The sequence below is a fragment of the Elgaria multicarinata genome, chromosome 8, assembly GCF_023053635.1.
Source record: "Elgaria multicarinata webbii isolate HBS135686 ecotype San Diego chromosome 8, rElgMul1.1.pri, whole genome shotgun sequence".
Lineage (NCBI taxonomy): Eukaryota > Metazoa > Chordata > Lepidosauria > Squamata > Anguidae > Elgaria > Elgaria multicarinata.
In genome coordinates, this window is record NC_086178.1 from 75,998,140 (window position 1) to 76,024,390 (window position 26,251).

A 26,251-nucleotide genomic window follows, 5' to 3' on the forward strand; every position below is an offset into this window, starting at 1 on the left:
AGACTGGATCTCATGAAGTCTGAAGTTAAAAAAAAAATCTCTCAAATACTTCATGTAAATCGCTGTGAGACTAGGATTGGTTCTAGAGGGGGGTCAGGTGGAATAAAGTGGTGCTAATAATATTAAGCAAGACAGGGCTTCCTGTTACAACAAAATAGTATGTTAATATGAGCTGAAATTTCAGATAAAACCAAAGTCAATTATTGGCAGCTCATGCATTCTGGGAGAAGCAAAATAGTCTGCACTGGATGGGGAAGAAAGTTTTTCCCAGAAGAAGGTCTGCATTCTGGAGGTAATTCTGGATTCATCTGCACAGCTATGGTGACTCTGACTTAAATGGTTTAGAGGTGAAATTTCCATAAACATTTATTTTCCTTTTTTAAGTACCAAATGTTCCTACAGAATAGAAGTTGTTAGGATATTTTAAGTTAAGTTTAAAAGCAACTCTCCATCTCACTTTTAAGGAAAATATAAATTGGGTTATTATGCCTTTGTGTTTACTTATACTATGCAGTATTTCTATGTTCATCCTTCTTAGGAGGAATCCTGTTGTGATTTTTCAGTCTTTTATCATAGACTCTGATGCCATTAAAATATGTCATTGACCTGACACAGATACTGAGCATCTGTACCTTCTGCAAAACAGAAAGCAATAGGAGGACAATAAATAGTATTTCTGAAAAATTAGACCACAGGTCTTGTGAATTCCAGACCTCGATAAAATTATTGAGCTAGGTGTTTTTTCAGACTCTAAAAACACAGATATTAAGTTCCTTTTAGCTTCTAAATGGTGGATTCTTATAATCATTCATGCTTTCAGAGATGCTTGTGAGTTCCTCCTTAAATAGTAAAGGGTATAAACTTCACAGATATATAGGTATTTCCACCTGCATATGGGAACAACTGTGGTGCAATTAGGCTAGAATGTTGGTCTAATACCCCACATAATGCTACTAATATTAAGAAAGCCACTATTCCTTTCTTGATTACATTTTATACAATAAGCCCTCAGGATTATGTCCTCTTCTGCTTGTTTTTGCTGCTTCTCACAAAAGCGCATGACAGCTTATCCCAGCTAGCCAATAACATGATTTTACTGCTGGCCTTTTCAACATTCATTTTATGTGTGTGCGGACCTATTCATCCAGCCCTTGAGTTTCAAGGTTCAGCTGTGCCTTAACAATCCCTGTGCCTTTCTTTTGAGGTTTCTAGCATTCTAGGCCAGTTGATATACTTCTGCATTTGGTATATGAGATAGATATTGCCTAACATGTTCCAGCAGTAATAATGAACTGTATCCTTTTTTGGGCGTGAAGAAAGTAAATAAGGTGAGAGGTTTCCACCCTAAAGGCAAAGAGAGATTGTTCTTGCTTTCTGTACACAGTCTGTGGTGATGTTTACTTGAGTCATATTTTGACAGAAATGGTAGCACAGAACAGAAGCCTGATGAGATATTTCCAGATGTTCCTTAAATAACAAATGTTGGTTTGATTTTAAGCAGGTAGCATGGCAAAAGTAATTAGCAATGCTCCTATTTTAATATGAAAGGCCAGATGTTCCCCATATAATGCACTATAAATACATTAGTTTATCTAGCAAATTTTACTTTTACAAGTAATGGGATATTCAGAACATTTCTAGAAAGAGTCCTGAAACCTTAGCCTCAAAAATCCTCTTACATATGTGCAAAGTGTATTGCTATATGCTGAGGATTCATTGAGCCCCCCAGCGTTCTTGATTTAAATTAATCTGCAGTCCTACACCCACTTACGTGCACATTAAGTCCTGTTCATTTCATTTAGCACAATTCTATTCATTTCATTCCTTTGTGCAGGGTTGCAGTGGCATAAGAATTTAGCCCAGATTGCTGTGAATTAATTTAAAATCTCCCTGTCCATGAACATTATAAAAGCATCTGTGATGTTGCAGTAGCTCAGCTGATAGTGATAATAGTTCACTTCAATATAATGAAGCCAGTAGTCTGTCCTCTTCCCCTCACTCTATTCTCTGGGTGATTAACTACTTATTTGTTTTTTCTTGCAGATATATTCTTGTTCCATTTCCCAAAACAATTAAGTTTAGTGCCCTTGGAATAAATTATTTTTGGAGGGAGGGAGAGGAAAGAAATTGTATCAAATCATTTCTTTTGGTGTCAATTCGAGCCCTTTTGTTTAGGAAGAAGCAAAAGTGTATACTTAATTAACTAAACTTGAAATTGAAGAAGATAGTATGTTTTGTTTTGCTTTAGTTTCTTACTGTCTTCAGTGTCGCATATTTTATCAAGGCAGCTCAAGCAGGACTGATCATTCGGGTGGTTGAGGTTGTAAATGTTTCCCTAAAGGAAGGTACTGTTCCAGCTGTATGGAGCAGGAAATGGTTGTAGGACTTTATTTTACTACTACTACTAGCAATGTAATTACACCTTTCCATCCTGAATAAGACTGCCTAATTTTCAGTTTGTCATTTTTAAGCAATGTATTTGAGTATGTGGCTGAACATTCAAAACCTAGGTTGCCTTGGTGGAAACTGATTATTTGGCTCTTTCCAATCTGAGTTCAGACCTAGTTTTTGTATTGAAACAGCATTAGTTGCCTTGATGGATGACCTATGCTGGAAAATGGATAGTGGGGATATACCCCTGTTGTTCTGCAGGAGTTCTCAGAGGCTATTGATACAATTCTAAATGCCTCCAGAATACCATCGTATCCTTCTGGAATGCCAGGCTGAGACGGATTAGAGGCACTGTTGTATTTTGGCTCTGGTCCTACTTGCTAGCCAGGTCTTGGGAGTTGTTGCTGGACAACAAGTTGAGTTGTAAGCCCTAGATAAAAAGGAAGCTGTAAAGCAAACTGGTGAAATTAAGCTCCCTTACTGTGAAGTCTCTATTATAAGGTAATGTCTTCCTAACATTTATGCTTCTAATGAACCTGCAATTATCTGTAGATGCATAATTAGCTCAAGAATTAGATAATTAATTTTCAGAATGTATCTGATGCTATTTTAACTAATTTCACAGATTGATACCAAGGGCATTTGGAAGGCAGTCCTTCAATTTAGAATTCCCCTGATGATTTGCAACCTGTCACTTCCGCCCTTTCAATCTACAACTCGTTTCTCTTGCAGCTTTGAAGCTTTGTTAAATCTGCAAGTTAAGGTGCAGTAGGACCACTGGAGCTGTCTTCAAAATGATTGCTTACTTAAGCTTCAGTTCAGCTTTGAGCACAAACATACATTTAGCAGGAGCACTTGGAGAAGAATCTTAGAAGATTATCCTATGGTCAGGTAGCTATATGTAGGAGAAAAAGATCTTCAAGGTAACCTGGTCCCAAGTTGCTTTGGGCTTTAAAGGTTAATACTAGCACTGACTCAACATGGCTCCCACATACTGCCACTGCTAGACCTCCTTTGGCATGTGCTTTCCATTTTGGGTATTCTATTGACTCGCATGCTCAGATGGCTTAAGAGGAAAGAGTGTGGTTTCCTTACCCAAACTGATATCTCAATGAATAATCTGCCTAGAGAAGTGGTTTAATTCCACGAGGTTTTAGGCCAAAGTCTGATATATGGAAACTGTATCTGCGTAGCAGGCCTTCTGTTCTCTCCCAAGATCTGAAATTGGACATTAAGGGTGGGGTGGGGTGTACTTTACTCTGCCTTGTATCCGTGTCTTCGCAGCATGTACATAGCTCACCTGTATTTATGACGTAGAGATGTGTTAAACCATTTATAAACAGGAATGCGCATGAATATCACAAGATGACAAAAAGTTATCTCTTTACAGAGGAAAAAAAGTTGTGCAAACACACCTTGACTGATCATGCTTTTGACTGGCAATTGGCATATATTATGTTTACTTAATAATCTTAAAGTTTTCATTGGCTGTTTAACTGGTTCCTATATCAGGGCCTAGTTGCAGGATCCTGTCACATTGCTGCTGTTGTCATTGTTAATTTGCAGTGACGATGAAGACATTGTGATAAGTTTAGTTTTCTCCATCTAAGTGAGAGAATTAATTCAAGAAGTGTTTGACCTTTCTAGAGAGCATGCCTTCCATTTTTAACATTACCCTTTTGTTGGACTGATAACGCACCAGAATGAAGAGCAGCATATTTTCCTACAGTGCCGTTTTTGTTTTATAAATGAATACAGCTGTGTTATTTTGTGTGGAGGAAGTATTCATGATGAGTTCACAGAACTTTCTCAGTAGACACTGGGGTAGGGAGAATATTCAACTATTGACATGAAATGGTCTTTGAAACTTAGGCTGATTTTCAAGGGCAGCTGTGTATTTAAAGATGTCCATTTTATAAATTATGTTTATAAAATCATTGCTAGATAAAAGAATACTGTCACATTATCAAATTTTAAGGGTATTCATAGCCATACTTTATTTGTCTGAAAAGTGAAACAAAACTGAGCAGTAAGTGGAGCACATCCACATCCAGCACATACCTTTTGTTTAAAATAAAAGGTATTCTATACTGATAATCCTTTGGGTTTTTTTCTTGTTTAATTTGGCTTAAACATCACCCTTCAGCTATTTTCGCAATTGATGCTTCCACTGGTTTTTGCATTGTCTGCATTTGTCAGATGAACTCCAGACCTATATTGATTGGTAAAAGGTGAACGCTTGGGGTGGGTGTACAAGGGTGCTGTTACAGTTTCTCCTATCTCCATAGACCTGCTTAAGAGCCTCAGGTAACCAAGGCTCTGTGGATACCTACTTGTCCAATTCACACTTAACAAGAACTCACTGTGGGAGGATTTTTCCACAGGGTATTTTGTTGTGTTGGCAACTGCCATTTTGAATATTCAAGCATGGTAGGGGCACGCCGTAGCTTCTTGTTGCATGTGAATGTCGGTTGTTCGGCTGGTTGACAAGCCACCCCAATCATAAAACAGCCCATGGGTCAACCACCCCAACAATCCTCACCTTTTTTGCATGTAATACAAAGCTGCTACAGCAGGGGCTTGAATCAGCAACCTGGCACCCATAGGTGCTACACCCCGCTGTGGCTTATAAGATGTGGTGGTCATGCAAACCAGTTCACTAACTTTGTCATATGTGTCTATAATATAAATGCTGCTGTGGTGACTGAGGTGCTATGCTGCTTTAGTCTGTTCTTATGATTTTATTTTATAGGTTGTTATTATTATTATTATTATTATTATTATTATTATTATTATTATTTATTTATTTATATAGCACCATCACAGTTCTAGGCTGGTGGTGCTAGTATTTTTTCAAGCCAGTCAGACTGGAGTAATATTACTTATTGCTTCTCTTGCTGGTTTTCCAAAGTGTTTATTCTTTACAAAAGGCTTTGCAAAATATCCAGTGATTTACCCTTCTGAATATGCTCTCTCTCTGTCAGAACTTTCCCATGCCAGTGGGGCCTGGAACAGCTTCTGAATGTGCCATCTGGTTTAATGGCCTTTAAGGTGACACAGTTTTTGCCTTCCAATCTTGCCCTCTGTCACCTGAAGATGTACTGACAAAGCAAACGTGAACTTATCCGCTTCATGCACTAACTGCCATTCAATTAATTTCCTGGAAGAACAGTATTCCTAACTTTTGGGGCATGACTTTGATTCTTGGGGCCATGCTCTTCATGAGAGAAACTTCAGGTTAGCTCCCATCCCCAACACTGATGTTTCTGGTTTAAGCCTCACAGCCCCTGACAGCCCTGATGTGAATTTTATATTTCAGTACTTTATGCTTAGCCAATGACATCAGCTGCTTAACTGGCTAACCAGGCAACAGTAGGCACCCAAAGTAATCTGGCTAATTGCAGCCAATTGGTCAACAAGCCATGCCATATTGCAAACATCTAGGAAATGCTTTCCTCAAATGTGGCAGTGAGTAAGTGCACATTTTTTTAACTGCACTTAAAAAGAAGTAGGCATTTTCTTCTATTAGCCACTGGCAGTTCCACATGTGACATTCAAACATCTGCCCCTTTCTTGATCCTCTCTCTGCAGGAGAGTCAGAACTATTTCCTATTACAACAAGCGGTCACAACTATCTCATGTTAAAAATGTTCAACAGAAGGAATAGTCCTGAACTCCTGCATCTCTTGCTTCAGGCAAGGTGTTTATTTTTTTATTTTATTCTTTTTTTCTTGTAAACTAGGCAACCTTCAGACCCTATGTTAGTGTCCAAAATTTAGGCTTGGGGAAAATAAAGCTTTCATTAGTAAAATAAACTGTAAATATTAATTGAAAATCATTGTTTTAGTTGAGATCTGAAATAGTAAAATCATGGACTTATTTTATTTGGAGGCCCAGGAAAGGGTGTCATTCCTCCGGCCTTTTTATCTGCAATGAGAACCACACTATCTTTGTGTTTTGGAAGGCTTTGCTATTTGCATAGAATCCAGCATGTACCATTACAGCACAGATGCCAGAAAAATGACAGCATCTACTTTGGTCACAAGCTATGCCAGATGTGTTTATTCTTGCAGTTCCGTTTGCTGCTGCTTAGGCAGTTTCTGAAAGAATCAAACATGCAGCAATCCAATTCACAACTACTTGGAAGTAAGCCCCATTGAAGTTACTGAAACGTTCTTATAAACAAATATGTATGGGATCAGACTGTTGATGCCTATGAGTCACAAGTATCTGTAATGAGATAAAAATGATGTAGATAGTTACAGGCTCTTCAGTGCCTAGAATGATTCTAGAAAAAATGCTAAGTGTAAAGAATAAGACATGGAATAGTGTGACAATTAATATTATGTTTGACAAAATTACTGGCTTTTTGTACAAGTAAAATGCAGTGTAGTTTTTTTTATTATTATTTGGATTTTTTGCAAATATCTGATAAGGTAATATAAACAATCTGAAATCCATATCTGTGTATGTTGTGCAAAATGTTTAAGGGGCACATTAAAGAGAAGAGAAAGCAGAGGGCAGTGCTGAAAGGCAAATGTTGAAGCTGGAGAAAACCAGTAGAATTTGTCAGGAGCGTTTTCATTCAGTAATTTCTTTTAAGTGTCCTTGAGGAATGAAGTAGGCATACATTGATGAAGTTTGAAAAGTACACCGATGTTGGAGTCTGAAGAGCTGCACAACTAGAATTGCATGTCTAAAAGGGCATTGCAAATGTTCTGTCAAGAACACTCTAGTCCCATGATTTAGATCACTTGTGTTCAGAAAAGGTGGCCCTATAGATCAATAGGTAGAACCTTTGCTTTGCATGCAGAAATCCAAGGATCAATCATTGTTATTTCCAGTTAAACAGATTGAGTTATCTCCTTCCAGTTAAATGAATCGGGTCTCTCCTTAGACCTGTAGAGTGCTGTAAGTCAGAGTAGGCAATATTGGTTTATTTCCTAAAACGGTGTTTTTCGTCTGTTCAAACAGGGGTTTTATGTTCTTAATTCAGAAACAGTGAGTCCAGCCTTCCACAATCTTCTGTCATACCAGAAGAATCTGATTTAGGGCATGGTCAAAGTATTGAATGTCAGGGTGCTGGGAATTCATCTCTGCCTGGTTTCACAGAAGATTGCATTCAGGGAAAGATAGCTACTCCTTCTCAACATTCTTTGATAAGTGGCCCAGAAGCAGAATTGGCCCAGGAAAAGACATGCCCTAGACTATCTTCTAGGCAACGTTGCCAGCTGAAAAGGTAGGAAGAATGATGGAGTTCTCAACTCCAGTCTAGGTTTTCTCCAGGGGTTAGACTGACCAGCAAGGAACTCTAGTCACTCCATCCTTGCATAAAAGCAGCTGCAGAGACAAAAGGGATTTGTGGCTACAATGTTGCTGGTGCTGGACACTTCACTTGGACTACTCCTGGACCCTGAACTAATACATGCCTTGAATACCATGCCTTAGATACTCATGTGATCTATGTTTGTTTATTTCAATGCACACTTCATAGGGCTGCTTCTGAAGAGTGTACGGAAGCCTCAGTTGGTGCAAAATGCAGCAGCTAGGATGCTAAACAGTGTATGGTACTGGCATCATATTACACCTGTCTTGAAATACCTGTTCTGGTTACAAAATGTTTTCTAGGCTTGTTTCAAGGTTTTGATTTTAATATTTAAAGCCCTGTAAGTCATTGGACCTTGCTATTTAAAGGACTGCCTGTCTCATTATGGACCCATCTAGTTATTAAGGTGAGGACACCATTGCCCACAGAGGCCCATTTGTCAGTCATGCATGAAAGGATTTTCTTCTGTGATTCTCCCAAACTTTGGAATGCTCTCTCCCAAGGATTGCAATTTACCCCCACTCTCTTGGCTTTTTAAAAAGGGTGTGAAGATGCATCTTTTCAGTGTAGCCTTTTAAATTATGTGGCAATTTTAATGTTTTACTATTTTAATTGCTTTAAGATTTTATTTAAATTTTTGTACACTGCCTTGATGGCTTTTTAGCAAATATATGGTATATAAATGTTACTACTACTGCTACTACTACTAATAATAATTTTAGTTCCGTCTCTGGGATGCTCAAGGTAGCTAACACCAAAACAGTCAATTTAATAAAAATTGGTGATGCGCATTAATAAATTCCAACATTTGATGGAAACAAAAAGCTGAACCTGACAGAGCTTAGTCTTTATATAGCAAGAGACTTCTTATTTTCATGTTTCTGAGATGATTGATTAAAAGATCGAGGTCAGAACTAATGTAGTTATGAGACTTTCTTTGGCCAGGTGTCTTGTTCTTCCTGGAATTATGAATACTTTGAAGGTTGAAGTCATAATCTGAGGTAGCAAGAAATTTCTGAATGGAAAATCAGTCACATTCAGTCATTTGGATTTTATGTCCTCTAGAAAAATCAAACTATCCCCAGTTTAGTTAGCTTCTTGTCTTAATCTGGAAGAACCAATTTTTACTTGGTGTATATTCAGTAGAAAAGAGAACTGTGTAATTCCAGAAATTTGTCTTCTACTCCTGTCTCTTCTTCATTGATTATCTGGGAGATATATAGCCTTTATTTCCAGCCTCTTTAAGGTTGGAGGGTGCGGGGGTGGGGGGAATAGAGAGAGAAAGGAAAGAAAAAAACAGTGGGCTTTTCTACCACACACAAAAGAACCTCTTAACCCTTTTTTGTTTGTGGAACCATGTATTTTGAATCGATTAGTGGGTTATATGTTTAGATGTTTGCTTCCAGTTTAGGTTGAAGATTCAGTTTTGATGAAACCTCTCTAAACTCGTTAGGGGGGCTGCGTTCAAGTTTCATTGAACTCCCCTTTTTACATTTAAAGATTACAGGTCTAGAATAGTAAGGAAGCTGGCAGTGCTGGTACATGCTTTCTGGCCGCCTGAGGTAGCAATGCACACGTGCTGCCACCCATTATTGTTGCCACTGTGTCCTGTCTCCCCCTGCCACATCCATCTGTCTCCCTACCTGCCATGCCAGTCTTCTCAACCCCTGCTGCCCCATTTATCTCCCCCTCCCTGCCAATGTGCTTACCACATCTGTCTTCCTCCCTGACCCAGCCCAGGACAACCCAGCCCACTTACTCCTCTGGCGCTGCATTTTCCACCCTGTTGCCGCTTTCTGAAGAGCTGCATTGGACAGAAAGGTGGCTGGCATGGTTCTTCAGAGACCTGACCAGGACCAAATGCTTGCTTCATTGTAATGTTTAGAAAGAGCTACCGTATTTATTTATTTATTTATTTATTTATTTATTTATTTATTACATATATATCCTGCCTTTTTTCCTCCAAGGAACCCAGGGCAGCATACATAATCCTCGCCATTTCTATCCTCACAGCAACAACCCTGTAAAGTAGTCTGTGACTGGCCCAAAGTCACCCAGTGAGCTTCCATGGCCAAGTGGGGGCTAGAACCCGACTCCCAGTCCAACACTCTGGCCACTACACCACACTGGCTTTCCTTGTACAGTAACCTTGTACAATAATGGAAGGTCATGCTCTTACACAGATTTTGGAGAAAATTCTTTTACAGTTCCATGATTTTGGTAGGGCTTCTATTTGCTCCAAACCTTCTTGTAAATGTCAGGTGGTAGGGGAAAGCATAAAGAATTTTCAGCACAGCACTAACAGATTTGGTGAGAAAGGCAAGATGTTAGCTTGGGACACATGGAATATGTGTCCAGAAGTCACAGCTGTGTTTTAGACTCATGAAAAAGCCCCAGCACATAATCTTGACAATACCAGGGTGCTACCTGAAATGTAATGTTTCTGGTAGAACCAATACATTGTGCAAAGTCAATGAGGCAAAACAGCATCTTTTTTCAAGAAGGTTAAATCCCTGGAGAATGTTCCACCAATAAAAATAGCACTCAGGTAATTCACAATACACTTGGTTTATCAGGGATGATATGTTTTGGGGAAAGTATTTCAAAGAGATCCAAAGTTGCCATTTCTTGCAGAATGGGGTTGGGAGAGGAAAGGTGGATGTCAACTCTTGACCAAGTTCAGGAGCAGTGCTATGAACAGATACACTGGGGTTGGAACATGAATTCTGCCTCCCCCCTCCCTCATCTGTTGGTCTCCTATGGCCCACAAAAATCTGCCCTTTGCCATCATGAAAGAAACGTTTTCAGGAATAGAATGTCACTACTGTTATTCACTACTGAATAACAGTAGTGACATATAATTCAGTGTGAATTTATGACATAAAAAAGAACAAATATGTAGGATTTCTAGTCAAGTTTATCCAGAAAATAGGTACATAACTATGGCCACATTTATGCCCCATAAACCTGCTTAATGTTTCAGAGAGAATCAATTTGCACATATAACCAAGATATAAAAAGTTTTTTCAGAGACAGTATCTTGCTTTTAAACAACATTTCCTCATTTTTATTCATAGGATGGTATCCCTGGGGATTATGATAACATAACTGATTGATAGTCTGTTGTTGTTTTAGTAATATTGGGAAATAATTCAGAAAGATATTATTTCCAAATTACGATTTGAATTACACTATCCTGTAGTTTTCTTTCTACGCTATATTGTGTATCTTTTTCTGAGAACACTTGGAAAGCATGTGGTTAGCTGTGCTAGGGTCCCCTAATTTATAGCTGTCATCCTTTACTTAAACTTGCAGCAGAAAATTGCTGCTATGTTCCTGATCCATTTTTCCTTTCACGACACTAGCATAATGCATTCATGTTGGTAAGCAGGCTTGCTTTTAACAAAGCATGAAAGCCTAATAGAGATGTTAACAGCTAAAAGGAGAGATGTTGGTTTGTGTTAGTGGGCTGTGTTTACAATATTTTTTGTTTTACAGAATTGCTCCTTTACTTTCACAATTGATCAGTGAATTCAGCAGGCATCCCTTAGTTAGTTTTTGAAAGTGTGACTCGACAACCCTATCATTCAAGGCCCACCAGGTGTGATAACATCTTAATTTTAAGTGGAAAGAGTGTAATGGAAAGGTTTGTTATGGTCATAATGTCGGAAATATTAAAATATATTGGTGCCTTCCCCAATCTTACACTCAGAGGGGCCACACTTGGCACTTTGAAAGGGTGTTCTTTTGTGATTTAAATTAGAATTTTAAACAAAACATCTTTACATGGTGGCCAGATACACTGGAAAGGGAAGTGCTGGTTGAGGCTCAATCTGCCTGCCATATTCATTTCCCCAGAATACTTCTTTTACAAATTACTTTTAATATGTAGTATTCAGCTGCGCCTGTTCTTTTTAAACTCAAAAATAAGTGTGGCAGATCTGAACTGAATTGGGACTCTAGAATGGGTCTTAGGGGGGCTTCTTCCCCCCCCCCGATCCTATCTAGATCTGCCCCCCATGTCTCCAATTTGTATTTGGCGTGTGGAGTTTCAATGTATTAACTTTTGTATCAAACAAGTAGAGCAATTCTACAGATAAGGCTCCATTTGAAGGATATGATGTTTAAATTAGTTCTGATTATAACTATAACTATAAAAGTTCTGCACCTGAGTCAGATAATAAGTTAGATTTCCATCTTATTTAAGAAGAGGGGAACACATGGAGTACACAGGTCATTGAATAGACATCTGAGTAGGTTAAAAGTCACAACTACACACACACACACACACTCTTACAGTGCCATAATGACTCAATGCACATTCCCTTTCCAGGAAACATCTGTAAGGAACCAGGAAGTTCAATAATAACTTCCTTCATTTCTTTCTGTCCTGTATGTGTGTCTGCGTCTGAAGGAGAGGGGTTTCTAGATTTTAGAATGTGAGATTCTAGAAGATAATCTACAAAACAGTTTAGGCTTCTTCTCTGTGAGGAAAACCTTTTTACTTTAAACATTAGCCTCTAGTATAAACCAACTTTTCAATAGCTGTAATAAGTGTATAAACAAAACATTCTATTATATCTTACAATTCCAAAACAGTATTAACAATAAGTGTTTTTTTTAAAAAAATCCTAATTATTCTACCTGCATTCCCTAATCCTGATAATCTTTGAGTATATATTATATGAAGTCCCATGTCCTCAACATCCAGACTATTAGGGACAGCACTGCCTTCTTTTTCCATTTATGACTAAATTCTATCCTAGTTGCTTTTAATCATCTCCATATCTTTTTGCATGCGGAACAATATAATTATTGGGTTTAAAGGCAAATCATGGTCATTTTTTTTTAATATTCCCAAGAAACTTACTCCAGAATAATTTGATTTCTGGAAATGTCAATAAAAATGATCTATATCAGCTCCTGTAGTTTTACTGTCCAACATGTCTCCTTAGTTCCTGGATATATGCATGCAACTCTTTAAGGAGTCAAATGACATCTGAACATAATCTTATAGAAGCTTTCTTTCAAATAAAGACATACTATACTGTTTTGTAAGGAAATTTTGCCCACGTCCATTTCCAGGTTTCTTCAGGCATTCTTAAAGATGAAAAAATACATATATATATATATATATATATAGTGAGAATAAGAATGGCAGTATTGAAAATTGTCAATAGAATTTCCTTTTCACTTGAGATATTAAGCTATATATATATTTCATGGGAAATACTATGGAGCTACTGTATGTTCATATCTTAAGTTTCAATCAACTGTAGTTGTATGATTGTACCTAAATGGTTTGGGCCTGCATAATTGCCTGCAAAATTGCTTCTGTAATTGTTTATGTTGGCCGTTTGCACCTCCAAATTGAAGGTCAGTGGCTGAGGGATTTGGTGAAGGGAGGAGGGAGTGTTGGGAGTTAGGAAAATACAGTAGGTAATGAGGGCAGCTGTGTAAAAGTGTAAGGGGAAAACTAATTAGTTTTATTGAATTCAGTTGGTTACTAGAACTATTTGCAGCTTGTTAATCTTCATAATGCAGAATGACTGTTAAATGAGGTTTAGTTCTGTGGCTTTTGATGCGTCGTATAATCAACTGAAATGACTGAAGCAGATACTGTGCAGTGCACCGTCCTCCAAGATGGATGAATTCTCCCTAGAATTCTGGACAAAATAAGTAGATTGCTTCAGATTATGAAATAACTATGTTAGTGTTTAGATTCATCTCACTCTCTTTCTCTGTGCAGTGCTTGGTGACCTAATTTCTTGTTCTATTTTCTGTATAGGCTGTTGAAAAGAAGAATTCATGTAAAAAGTTAGTTCTAACCTGTGTCCAGCTTCTGGTTCGAGTAATATAGGATAATAGAACGCAATAATATATTCTATTTGAACTGGATTTTTTTTAACCCCTAGGTTACGGTCTCCCAGATTAAAATTGATTTGAAATCAGTTTAAATTTGAGTTAATAAATTAATGTAAGATGATGAGCATAGTACAATAATTTATTTTGCTTTGTGGAGGCTGGTCTCTCCGATGTCAGTGGGCCAATGGATCTGCTTTGGGTTTCAGTCAGAACCACTCAGAACTTTAAAGGAGCTATCCAAGATGCTAAACCTATTTTGGGGGTAGAGTTCAGCACTTTGGATTGCTCCTTCAAAGTTATGATTGAAACCTGGAGTGGATTCACCACCCCATAATATTGAAGCCAATAGCCTCCACTGATTTACTTATATTGCAAAAGAGTTCAAAGACTGATGCTTCTTCTGGCCCAGACAGATCAAAGACAAAGGGCACAAGATGAATGATGTCCATGAAAAGCAGAAGCACGAAAATAAATCCCAAGAGGCATGCAAAGGACTCCTGTATTGCAATGAACAGATATGTGTGAATGTGTGGAGGGGAAGAATGTGGCATTTTGCCTAGTCAAGGTATAACCTGAAAGAACTCTGAGAGAAGTTCACATATACAATAAATGCATCTTGGAAGTGTATGTTTTGGGAAATACATGGGAATATGGGAAATATAGCTTTACTGAGAAGCAGTCAGTGAAGCATGTTTTCAGAAATTACTGGGAACACATACTTAATATGAATTTATATGGAGGAGAAAAAAAACTTTGGATACCAATTTATGAAGACACCCTAAGGATGCAATCCTGTGCACATTTGCATTGAAATAATCCCCACTGAATACAATGTGACTTCTGAGTAAACACATTTAGGATTGTGTACTAAGTTAGTTGTAGATCATTTCGTTATGTAATTGGAAGTATTTGCTATGGAATGGGGAAAAGCTTTTTTTGGGTGTAACAAGGCCTTAATTTGTGCTATAAATATATCTGTTTACAATGAATGCTATAACTATACTTAATGATTTGTGTACTGATACTCTCTAGAAAACATAAAGTAGATGCTGGGAAAGAAAGAGAAATAATTAGTGGTTTAACAAAACTCTTCCAAACAGTAAGAAACATTGATGTCACAAGGCTTATTCTTTATGAACGGACATTCTGAGATATAGAAAACCTTGTTTATGGAAATGACTGCTGGCCCCTGTGAGATACATCTGTGAATAGCTCAGTTCACATAAGTATTTCTCCTTGCTATCCTATATGTAGTAGGGATCTTGGGAAGAAATAAGTAGCTAACATATATGTATAATCTTGTTGTAGAAATATAGTTGCATATTTTGAACACAGCCAGTTGCCTATTCAATTTGCACCTCACATTTTTACTGGTATATTTATTTCTAGTGGTGTTTATATATCTATTGGTTAAAGAGAAGTGTAGATGAAAGGTTATCCTACATTTCACAAACAAATCATGGTTCCAGCAAACATCATGGTTGCCCCTAATGGAATAGGAACCATAGACCAACATCCAAAATTTTAAGCTTGTCTAGAGGAAGTATTGGGTTTCCCCCTCTCTTTAAATATTAGCCCTTTCCATGATAAGACACCAATTGTGTTTGATATTCTCTTCAGTTTCAAAACAGGTTTGCTGTATGGAACTTCAGTTTGAAAAACACAATTCAAAACCTTTCTTAGGAACACAGAACTAGTTGCAGTGGTGTTTATTTATTTATTTTATTTATTTATTACATTTTTATACCGCCCAATAGCCAAAGCTCTCTGGGTGGTTCACTAAAATTTGGATCTAGCCAGACCATACTGTCACTTAGTCCAAGCTACTTTTCATGTTCTTTCAAGATGTTCGTGAAAAATCCTACCAGTGATCCATACGCACCACGTTTCCCGACAACATTTATTTGTGGGAAGCTGATGTGCAGAGGTTCCTGAACAAATTATACTGTGAGTGTGTGGAGGTTGGGAATGAAGCCAGTGTATGTGATCCCAATTTGCTTCCCCCATCATGTGTTCATTCCTACTTGAACAGGGCTTTTGTCAATTTCAGTTGCTGTTCTTTATATATAAAGTCTGTTGGTTAATAATTGCTTTTTACTAGTTCAAATTCTGCAATGAGGTGACCTTATTTATGTGGGTGTTTCTGATATACTAGTAAGAAAAGAATATACACAACAATGTGGTGTAGTGGTTAGAATGTTGGACTGGGACTCGGGAGGTCCAGGTTCTAGTCCCCACTTACCATGGAAGCTCACTGGGTGACTTTGGGCCAGTCACAGACTCTCAGCCAAACCTACCTCACAGGAAGAGGATTATGTACATTACCTTAGGTTCCTTGGAGGAAAACAAGTAGGATATAAGGGATTACAACTGAGATAAAAATGTGTATGTAAAACGGCATAGATATGTATAATCAATTTAAAGCAACAAAGAGCATTTTAAAATGGAAAAGGCAACAGCGTTTTAAAATCTTCTCTTTTTCTTTGCAGCCTATGGCATCTTATTCTAGAAGGTGAGTACACTACATAATTTAATAATTAACTATTAACCACCAGCATCTTCAAGTGTAATTTTCTTTTTCAAGAAACCTCAGATTGTTATATGAGGTTAACAGCTTGAAGCCATATTTATATATAGCAGTCAACCTATATTTATGTTTTATAGGTCAGCATGTGTGGAGGTACCTTTCATTAAAATATATTTTGCAGTTTAGCTTTTGGTTCAGATGTGAGTGCTCATAATATAGTTTTAATATGTAGTTGTTCCCTTAACCTGAAATCTTGAAAATAAGGTGTTCAGTATCTACAGGCATTTGAAGCCCATTAGGGAGTATAGGGTCAGATAATGGTACTGATGGCAATTGCTTCTTACACTGGTCTACTGTTACAAAAGATAGCTTAAAAAGAACTATGCTAGAAACACATCAGCAGAACTGCTTTCAATATAATTATATTCACAGCATTTTATTTATGTATTTAAAATTATTTTATTTTATTGTTATTATTTTATTTTATTACATTTTTATCCTGCCTTTTTTACTTTTGCGAGAAACCCAAGGCAACTCACATAGCCCTCCTCTTCTCCATTTTATCCTCACAACAACCCTGTGAGGTAGGTTATAGGCTGAGAGTCAGTGACCAGCCCAAAGTCTCCCAGGGAGCTCCATGTCCAAGTGTAGACTAGAACCCAGATATCCCAATGTTAAGGGTAGATCCCTTTAGTCCTAAGGGTAAGATTAAAAAAAGGTCATAATTCAAAATAGCAATAGAATTGGGTAAAAGGGAAATTTTGAGAGCACATCTTCCTAGCTTGTTATTATGTATCCTCATCCACGTGTGTAACGTTTACATGTAGAGGAGAAATTTGTGTCAATAGAGCAAGGGTAGGCAACCTGTCTTTCAGATGTTTTGGACTATAATTGCCATAAGTCCCAAATAGTTTGGCTAGTGGTCAGGGATTATAGGAATTGTAGAGGGCACCAGGTGACTCAATCTTGTCCTAGAGTCAGAGTGTGCAGCAGTGGGAATCGGAATGCCTAAACTGGAAAAGCAATAGACCTAAAACTATGCTACTGGGAAATAAGCAATGGGATCAGCGCTAGAGATTAGAATAACTGAATATAGTTTATTACAAACATAGAGAGATTACACACATAGGCAGCATTTACATTAAATCAGCAAATATTTAATTTACCCAGAACTAAGATGGAGCAGCATGGGAGAGGAAGGAGAGGCTGCTGCAGATAAGCACAGAAGCCTGAATAGACATGTGAGGGATCTAATTGGGAAGTCAATAGGGATCCATGGAGTCACAGATAAACTGCCTGAGTTGGTGGGGAGGAAGAAGGAAAGATTTACATTTCAGGCTTTACTCTCTCCAGTGCTACTTATTTCAGGGCAAAGAGAATATAGCGGGGGGGGGGGGGGGAGGGAGAGACTTTTCTTTTGTCACCTGTGATTACATTTTTGGAAGGAATACTAGAATTGTAGGGGCTGTTTCTTAAACATTATGGGTCACTAAATACCCTGATTTTCAAAGTACAATCTATTAAAGGCACAAGAAGGTGATGATGTGGGGGACCAAAGGCTGACTATACCTTGATTAGGGTCTTCTTGAACCCTAATTTTTCAAGTACAAAATAATAAAAAGCTGGAGGGGGAGGAAATACTAGGAGAGATAGGAAGGAAGAGTGGGGAGGGGAGTGAAATTGACTATGGGAGATTTATTTATTTTATTTATTAAATTTATATACTGCCCCATAGCTGAAGCTCTCTGGGCAGTTTACAAAAACTTTTTGTAAACTTCTCTCTGGGCGGTTTACAAAAAGATGTACTCCCTGGAGGGGGTAGCATGAACCCCCTCCAGTAAATGTTTTACAGGAACATTTTACAGTCTCCCCTGCATCCCACCCATAGGCTGGACTTTTTGGAGTTACCATCAGAGACTTCTTTTGCCGTCGGTGACAGCCTTCTTCGAACTTTAAATGATCTTGGGTTATCTATCCAAAACATTGTTGTTATACAGCAGACATTGTTGCTGTAAATTATGAGGCAAAGAATTTCAGATACTGAAAACACACAAGAGTTCTCTTGTCAGGGCCAACTGTTATTGCCATGTGCTACACAATATAGTCATTTAAAGATCAAGTACAATGTGGGGACTCTTCTTCATAATATTTGTGCTGAATTCTCCTGGAGCACCTTAAAAATGAGAAATTCAAGGAATGCTTTGAAGAGCTTATCATGAACTTACAAACACTTTTTAGCCATGGAAATACTGGGTGAGTATCCCTCTCCCCTACTATTAACAGCTCTTTCTCTCCTGGGCTGCCATTAATTCTCATTTCCTGAAGCTGGGGGAAGCAGAGACCAGTGACACCATATGGCAGTTTCTTAGTGATCAGGCAGATGAGATGACAATTGACACCATTTCTCTAATTTTAGTCCCAGAGTGCCACCTCTATTTTGTGCATTGTTTCATGAACATTTTCTGTGACTCTTTTATTATTCTGAAGAAGAAAAATGCTGCCAGTCAATAGTTGCCCACATTGTTATGCAACTCGGGGGAGAAACTAATTGACCATAGGGACAAAGGATTTTGTTGTTGTTGTTGTTTGGAGCAAAATTGTTCTCAAGTTTAAAACAGCTACCTGATTTTTGATGTGTATGCTTCAAAACAGATACAGTCAAAATGTACAACCAGATAATAACATACATTCAGAAATGGTATGACTTTCAAAACACCGACACAACTCCACAGCCTTTGATCTTGAGTCAGAACAGCTAGGCCTTGAACATGTCTGTAAAGTTGCCAAGATTCTGGACATTGAGGTTAATGTAGAAGATATTTTTTAAAGAGCTCAATCTAATTCAGAAATCCCTGCCAGAGATGAGAAAACTGGGTCTTCCTCTGGACCAGAAACAGGAGCAATTACTAAAACACATCAGACCTACATTTCTTGCACAAGTTATTAGTGCTGTGATTGCAATCCCACTAAATAATGCAATACATAAAAAGGGTGTGTGTTTTTTCACTTCAGAAATATATGGACAGAAAACAGGAACTCTGTGCTAGTTTCCTTAGTTAAAAGCAGAGCTTTATGTTACATGCAGTTATAATTTGACCTTTGTCCAGTTTTCAGATATATAAAGTTGCAACAACAGTTGCTTAAATCATGCATTTCAAATTCCAAGTATAAATTTTAAGCATGTGTAAATGTTCTGTCACTTCACACCCAGTTTGTTCATTATTGTAAAAAAAATAAATAGTTAAACATAATTCTTCCCATGTATTTAATTGCGTACAGGAAGCCCACATTATTTGTGTGTCGCTCCCTCACACACAATGGTTACTGAACGGCCCAACCCCTTGTTACGGCACAAGGGTCCCACCTCCCACGTTTCAGGTTTGGCCTTGAAATCTTAGGGAATGGGATGCAGCTGGCCTGCCAACTTTATGGCTGGCTGATACTTCTTCAGACTCCCCCACCTCACGCTCTAAGCCAGAGCTGAGCAACTTGTGGCCTTCCAGATGTTTTGGCCTACAACTCCCCTCGGCCCTAGCCAGCATAGTCAATGTGACTGATGATGCGAGTTGTAGGCCAAAACATTTGGAATGACACAAGTTGCCCACCGCTGTTCTAAGCAAACCGTGCAGCACAATACACCACCTTTATCTCTCTATCTCTCCCCCTGCTGCTAACTTGATTTCTCCTGGGACTCTTTAATGCTTACAGTTCTGGCCATACTGTAGAGCTGGAAGAAGTGCAGAAAAGGGCAACTAAAATTATCAAGGGCTGGAACATCTCTATATGAAGGAAGGGCATAACAGCTGAAAGGAGGCTAAGGGGAGACATGATAGAGGTGTACAAAATTATGCTTGGTGTAGAGAATGTGGAGAGGAAGAATTTTTTTCTCCCTCGAAGTACTGGAGCCCAGGGACATCTCATGAAGTTGATTGGTGGGAGATTCAGGACAGATAAAAGGAAGTAAACATTCACACAGCACATAGTTCAGCTATGGAATTCACTACCACAAGATGTGGTGATGGCCATCAGTTTGGATGGCTTTAAAACGCGGTTAGATAAATTCCTGGAGGAAAAGGCTATCAATGGCTACTAGTCCTGATAGCTGTGTCCTACCTCCAGTAGCAGAGGCAGTAAGCTTATGTATGTACACCAATTGCTGGGGAACATGGGTGGGAAAGTGCTGTTGCACTCGTGTCCTGCTTATGGGTTCCTGGTTGAGATTGCCTGAGGCTTAAGATCTGCACAAGAGTCCCTGGTCTCTCAGCTCTTACTAGTAAGAATTATTTAATTGTAAAGTGATAGATACGGGGCCCTCTTAGTGGTGGCTCTGCAGCTCTGGAATTTCCTTCCTAGGGAAATATGAACGGCCCCATAATTTCTGATCTTTAAGAGGACCCTAAAGATATGTTTGTGTTTGGTTAATTTTAATGTGCTCTGCTTTTTATTTATTTATTTATTTGCTGCTTTATATGAATTAGTGGATGGGGATAGTTTAATGTTGTTTGCAGTGGTGTGTTAAATTTTTGTAAACCATCTTGTGGAGGCAGTGCACACTGAAAGATGGATTGAAAATCTCACAAAATAAATAAAGAAAAAAAATCACACTTGAGGATTTGGTGCAACCCTACATCATTCTAGAGGCTGCTGGAACAGTATTACTTTTCTATGAAAATTCTGCTCAGATGCTGAATACATAGAGAATTACAGCCCTGCAAGATAATTCCATGATAGAGTTGCAGTACTGAATAGCAATTTACTCTGTCAGTAAGGAGACTATACCTTTGTTGGAAGATAGGACTGATGGATTAGAATGTCAAAAGTAAGGAATACTGTACAGCAGTGTCCTCATATAGAGAAGGTTGTAGATCTGGGTTTCTCTCTCTGACAGATTAAAACCTGAAAGTTTTATTTCTATCAGGTTCTTTCTTTTCAAGTTTTCTCTTTATGCTTTTTTTAGAATAGGAAATGCAGGATACTTGCAGCTGCACGGAAAAGATTATCTAAGGAGTGGGTTTGAAAGCTAGTAATTTCTTAATCATTGATCAGAATGAATGTTTCCTGTTCCTGTAACAGGAGGAAATCTTTACACTATTAAATGGAGCAGCCCCACACAATCCTGTGACTCTTGAGCTTTTTGACCATTTATCACATGGCAAAACTACTAATATAGCATTTAGAAGTCAAGGTTTCCATTTAGAAGCACATGAGTGGGCAGGGGAGGAATGGAGAGGAGGAGGGTGGGGAAACCAATGCATTGTCTGTTAAAAGGAACTGCATTGCATTCAGGCCAGGATTTCCTGAAAGGAGGATTTGCTGATAGTTACTTCCAGTTAATAAGCAAAATGGATCCCAGGCTGTTATACTTGTTGTTCAGTAGACCTGCTCTGAATGAAAAAGAGGTAAATGCATATATTAGTTTGTTCGATTTAATGAAGTGTGTCATGTAAGGAAGAATGTCTTGAATGTAATAGAATGTAATTAATTCATACTTTTTGTTAGTTTTAAATATATTTAGTAATTATAGTATTTTGTTTTCTAAGATAGCATTTTATAGATATTAAATAACTGCAAAAAATTAACATATGAAGCTTGGAGAGGTGATAAATAATGGAAAGGTGATCAATAAATAAAAATAAATATGTTCCATTTAATATTGCATACAATCTGATCCTGTACATGCTTACTTAGAGGTAAGTTTCACTGAGATCAAAGCAGCTTGCTTTCAAATTAATGTGCATAAAATTGCAGCCATAATTGGACAAGAGAACATTTTCAGTGTTAAGTAATTGCTTTTTAGGAAAAAAAGAATGAATAGATCCTTCTGTCTGAATTGCTGCATTAAGGGTAAGCCTAAGATTTTGGAAATAACAGGTGTCATAATAATGCAAGTAATGTTATTCAATAAAAACTATATCTTAAATTGTTATACATGCTTTTGGGATACTGAGCACAATTGTTAGCGGCTGGTAACTCATAAATATGTGTGTGTATATATATAATTTTTCTAAAGAGATTTAATGTGTAAATTCTTACATTGAAGGTGCTATGAAGGAGGCTGCTACTTTTTAAAAAAACAAAGTTATTTTTTTTACTTTACATGTGGAAGGAGTAGGAATAGTCCATGTAATTCATAGCTCTTTAGACGTGGGTAAAAACTCAGAATGGGACAGGAAGGAATAACGTTAAACGAATTGTGTTCAACTTAAGCACAAAGTTTATTACTTCATGTTTATATACAGATTTTGGTCCTGATTTAGAGTATATTTTTGTGAACCGCCCAGAGAGCTTCGGCTATTGGGCGGTATAGAAATGTAATAAATAAATAAATAAATAAATAAATTGCACATAGCTGAAGGTTGTGCACCTGCTGTTGCATGTCAGAAGTGTTACACTGTGACAAACACGTGATTAACGTTGTTAGATAGGTAAGTGGAAGAGGGAAGGTGAAAGAGTATGTGAACCTCCCACTAATAGGCATCTACACGATCAGAATTGACAGGACTGATAATTTTTTTAGGAAGGATGCACATAATGAATTATGCTGGACACGAGTTATTTCTCTCTGACTTGGACCTGATGGAAGCAATCCATGAAATGCATTTGTTTTGGTAACCAGACATTCCTAATGGATAAGTTGTTTTTACATCCTTCTATGCAGTTAACGTAAATATAGGGAGTTGCCTTATTTAGAGAGAGACCACTAGCTTTATACCTAGCCCAGTATTGGCAGCTGTTACTGCTTGCTCTCTGGAATCTCAGGGAGAGACCTTTGCAGCCCTGTTACCTGAGATACTTCATGTTACAAATATGAGGGACTGCCATCCTTTCTCTACTGAACCAGAGAGGTCCGCCTGGCGCCTACACTGTATTCTTTTCGTCGCCAGCTGAAGACCTTTTGGTTTTCTCAGTATTTTAACACCTAAATTTAAACTTTGCTGTTTTGATTCTGTATTTTAATCCTATATCAGTTTCTGCTGTGTGGTTGTGTTCTTTATATTGTATTTTGTATTTGGGTTTTTGGATTGTTGGATATTTTATGTTCTTAGTGGTTTTAATTTTTGTGAACCGCCCAGAGAGCTTCAGCTATTGGGCGGTATAAAAATGTAGTAAATAAATAAATAAATATCATACTTTACAAGAGAGTCTAATATGTTGGAGAGCTGATAGAAGACAGTTATGTATGGTGAGCTATCCAGTCCAATTCTGGTTTAAAATAAAAATGAAAATTGTAATATGGGAGAGCAGGGGCCTTGAAATTGCCCAACAGTACTTCACATCTGGATAGCAGACTGAGCAGGCTAGTGACAGTGAACTAGTAACTTTTCTACACTAGGGTGACATGTGTTGTATTTCTATTTAAATAATAGTTATTATTTTTACATGTGCACCTATACATATGAATTTACATATGCAGATCTTTGTCCTCTTTTTTTGGTGGTGTATTTCCACTTTTTTAAGTGATACAGTAGTCACCATAGCCAGGCAGTGAACTGTGGAATAGTGTGGGGGAGGCTGGCAGGTGTGCAGCCTGTCTGTGTCATAGCCTTAAGGACACTCATGCTCCAATTTAGAGTACCACAAATTCCACTGACTGTATTTCCAGCAGTATTTTTTACTGAAAGTTGCCCACCATGTTTAGCTGAACATGGACATCATACCCTCTGCCATTCGGCTATGACCACAGCAATTTCTTCCATCTGAAAAGAAATATTATCAGATGTAGAGTGTTTTTCTCCCATACTAATAGGTCAGAGATTTCAATAAATACTTTTCCTGACACTTTGCATGGAATCTTCAGATAAGGTCAGTGAGAGAATGCTAGCTCTCAGCTGTGTTCTAGATTTTCTAAATAAGTTGTTTTTCAATAGATCATACATTCTTGACCCTAAGTAGGTTATTGCTAGTCCTGCACTGTTAAAATTTTCAGCCTAGTAAATTCTATCAATTTATCAGAAACCCTTTCCCCCCTTCATATACTTGTTGTGCAGTGTGAACACATACCACATTATCTTCTCTACACATCACACTGTTTCTAAATAATTCAGGATGTTATTCACAGTATTAAGGCACCATCTTGTGATGTTCTTGCAAATTTAAACAGCAAGATAAGAAAAGCTCTATATGTCTACCTGATCATGCTTATTTAATATTCTCAACACACTGACACCTTCGGATTTCACTTTAAGTGCTATTTCTGCCACTTTCACCTAAGCTTTTTGACCTCTAATTTTTTTTCGTCATGTCAGAAAGATGTGGCACAGTTTGTTTTAGCAATTTTGAGGATATTTGGCATCCATCACTTTTAATAGACTAGTTGTTATTGCCTAGCAAAGAAGGTATCACCAGCATAAAGCTACAAACAAAACATCACATAGAAAATCTTCAATAAGTTAAAAATAATGAACTAAAATTGAGGTGTATCAGTAGTACTCACCATCTTTGTACCAGTCCTGCTAAGCATGAGGACTGGAAACAATCAGAGCTGGTTCTGCTTCATTTCTTCCTCCTGATTCCTTTTAGGTATCTAGAATTCTGAACTAATGTCCTGGTCAAATGATGGAAATAGCAATCTCAACCTAAAAGGTAGTTATTACCTTACAACAAGCATGGTGAAAACTAGACCTTCAAGAACTAGGTAAACAATTGGTCACTGTGTCTGTTGGAGCAAATTAACTGGTGGCTGCCACTGACAAAATGTGTGGTGGTGATCTACAATCAAACAACATGAGGGAGTTTAAGGGAGGTATTACAAAGTATTTCAGCCCTGTTCAGGTGTTATGCCTTATGCCTGAATCAATGCATGTAAGGGGCATGGGGTACTTTGTGTGCTAGCCTGGCCCTCTCAGTCCCACACCTTCTTGTGTTCAGGCAAAAGACTGAAGGAAGTTTTTACTTGCATTCACTTCAGCACAAGTAGTTCCACCCTGCATTATCTGAAACCCTGATAAAGCAATGTTCCCAATCATGTGGATTCTTCTGTTCCTATTGGCAAAGATTTACCCACTTACCCCACCTTTCCTGCTTCAAGCTGAATTTTCTCTGTAGAGAACTTTCAACTCAGCTATGATGACTGCTTGTTTTCTACAGTCTTCAAGACTCTATACTAAGTAGTTGATGGTTTACATTTTGCTATGCTGCCAGGCTTCTCCCTGTTTGGTTCAGAGTTAGGGGGTAAACAGACAACTTCTGCAGCTATTAACTAATGACCACATTTAAAAGATAAGCTTCCACATACACAATAGCATTCTGGGCTTCATGGAACATTTTGACAATATTGCTTGTAATTAAATAATAGCTGGTCAGGTTGATTTGGGATATTAATCCTGACTTCATTTGACATCTTTGAACTTAGAAGCGAATGTTGAGTTCTAAAACTTTGGATATTGCAGCTAGTGTCTATTTTTCTGAAAACAAAATCTCCACCTGATATGCCTCAGGACTGGCTTGAGTATGAAGCAAAATTGTAAGATATTTTTAATGTCCCATTTCCTTGGAAGCTTGTATTAGAGCTAAAATAGTGCTACACTTGCCCATATATCAATATTTTGTTTATAATGAGTAGGATTCCCCCACAACCCCTAAATGTTAGCTTTATCAGGTAGAAGTTTCATGTGGCTAGAAACTGAACTCTAAGAGAATCTAGTTAAATTTCATACTTAAATAGAAATGTTCTTTCAAGCGTCTTTAGCCATATTTTATCATATACAGCAAGATAATAGCTCAATTGCTAATTAACTTTAGCAACTGTTAGGTGATAGGTGAAAGAGGTGGTTAAACTATCTTGTATTTTGAATTATAGCTTTTGGCATTTAGGATGTGTAATTTAAGACTTGACACAATACATTTATTAGTTCAGACGTAATAATTTTATCTTGCATTCCTGATAAGACTGAAAAGTGTATAGTTCCTTAATGAGGCTTTATATTAAAATTTTGTATCTGATTTGCTCTGCAAGTTTCACCAAGTAAAACAAATGATTTGATTTACATTTTCAGTATTAGTGTGAAGTGGAAGTTGTACATTATCACTATGACAGTCGCTGAAAATAATTGTATTGTTTAAAAATACAATGAAACTCAAATTCTGATAAAACCATGTATTATGGTTCATTTAGAATAATGTCACATCAACATTATTACATT

The 26,251-nt window shown here is 37.7% G+C and overlaps 1 protein-coding gene across 1 annotated transcript in view; it reads left to right on the forward strand.

Annotated features, from left to right (window-relative positions):
* The window catches only part of PTPRE (protein tyrosine phosphatase receptor type E), a 129,818-nt gene that overhangs the window by 17,351 nt on the left and 86,216 nt on the right, over nt 1-26,251 (forward strand). The window contains exon 2 of the mRNA XM_063132810.1: nt 16,072-16,094. Within this exon, the coding sequence (XP_062988880.1) occupies nt 16,075-16,094 (20 nt within the window). The 5' untranslated portion in view covers nt 16,072-16,074. The remainder of the gene's footprint in view (nt 1-16,071; nt 16,095-26,251) is intronic.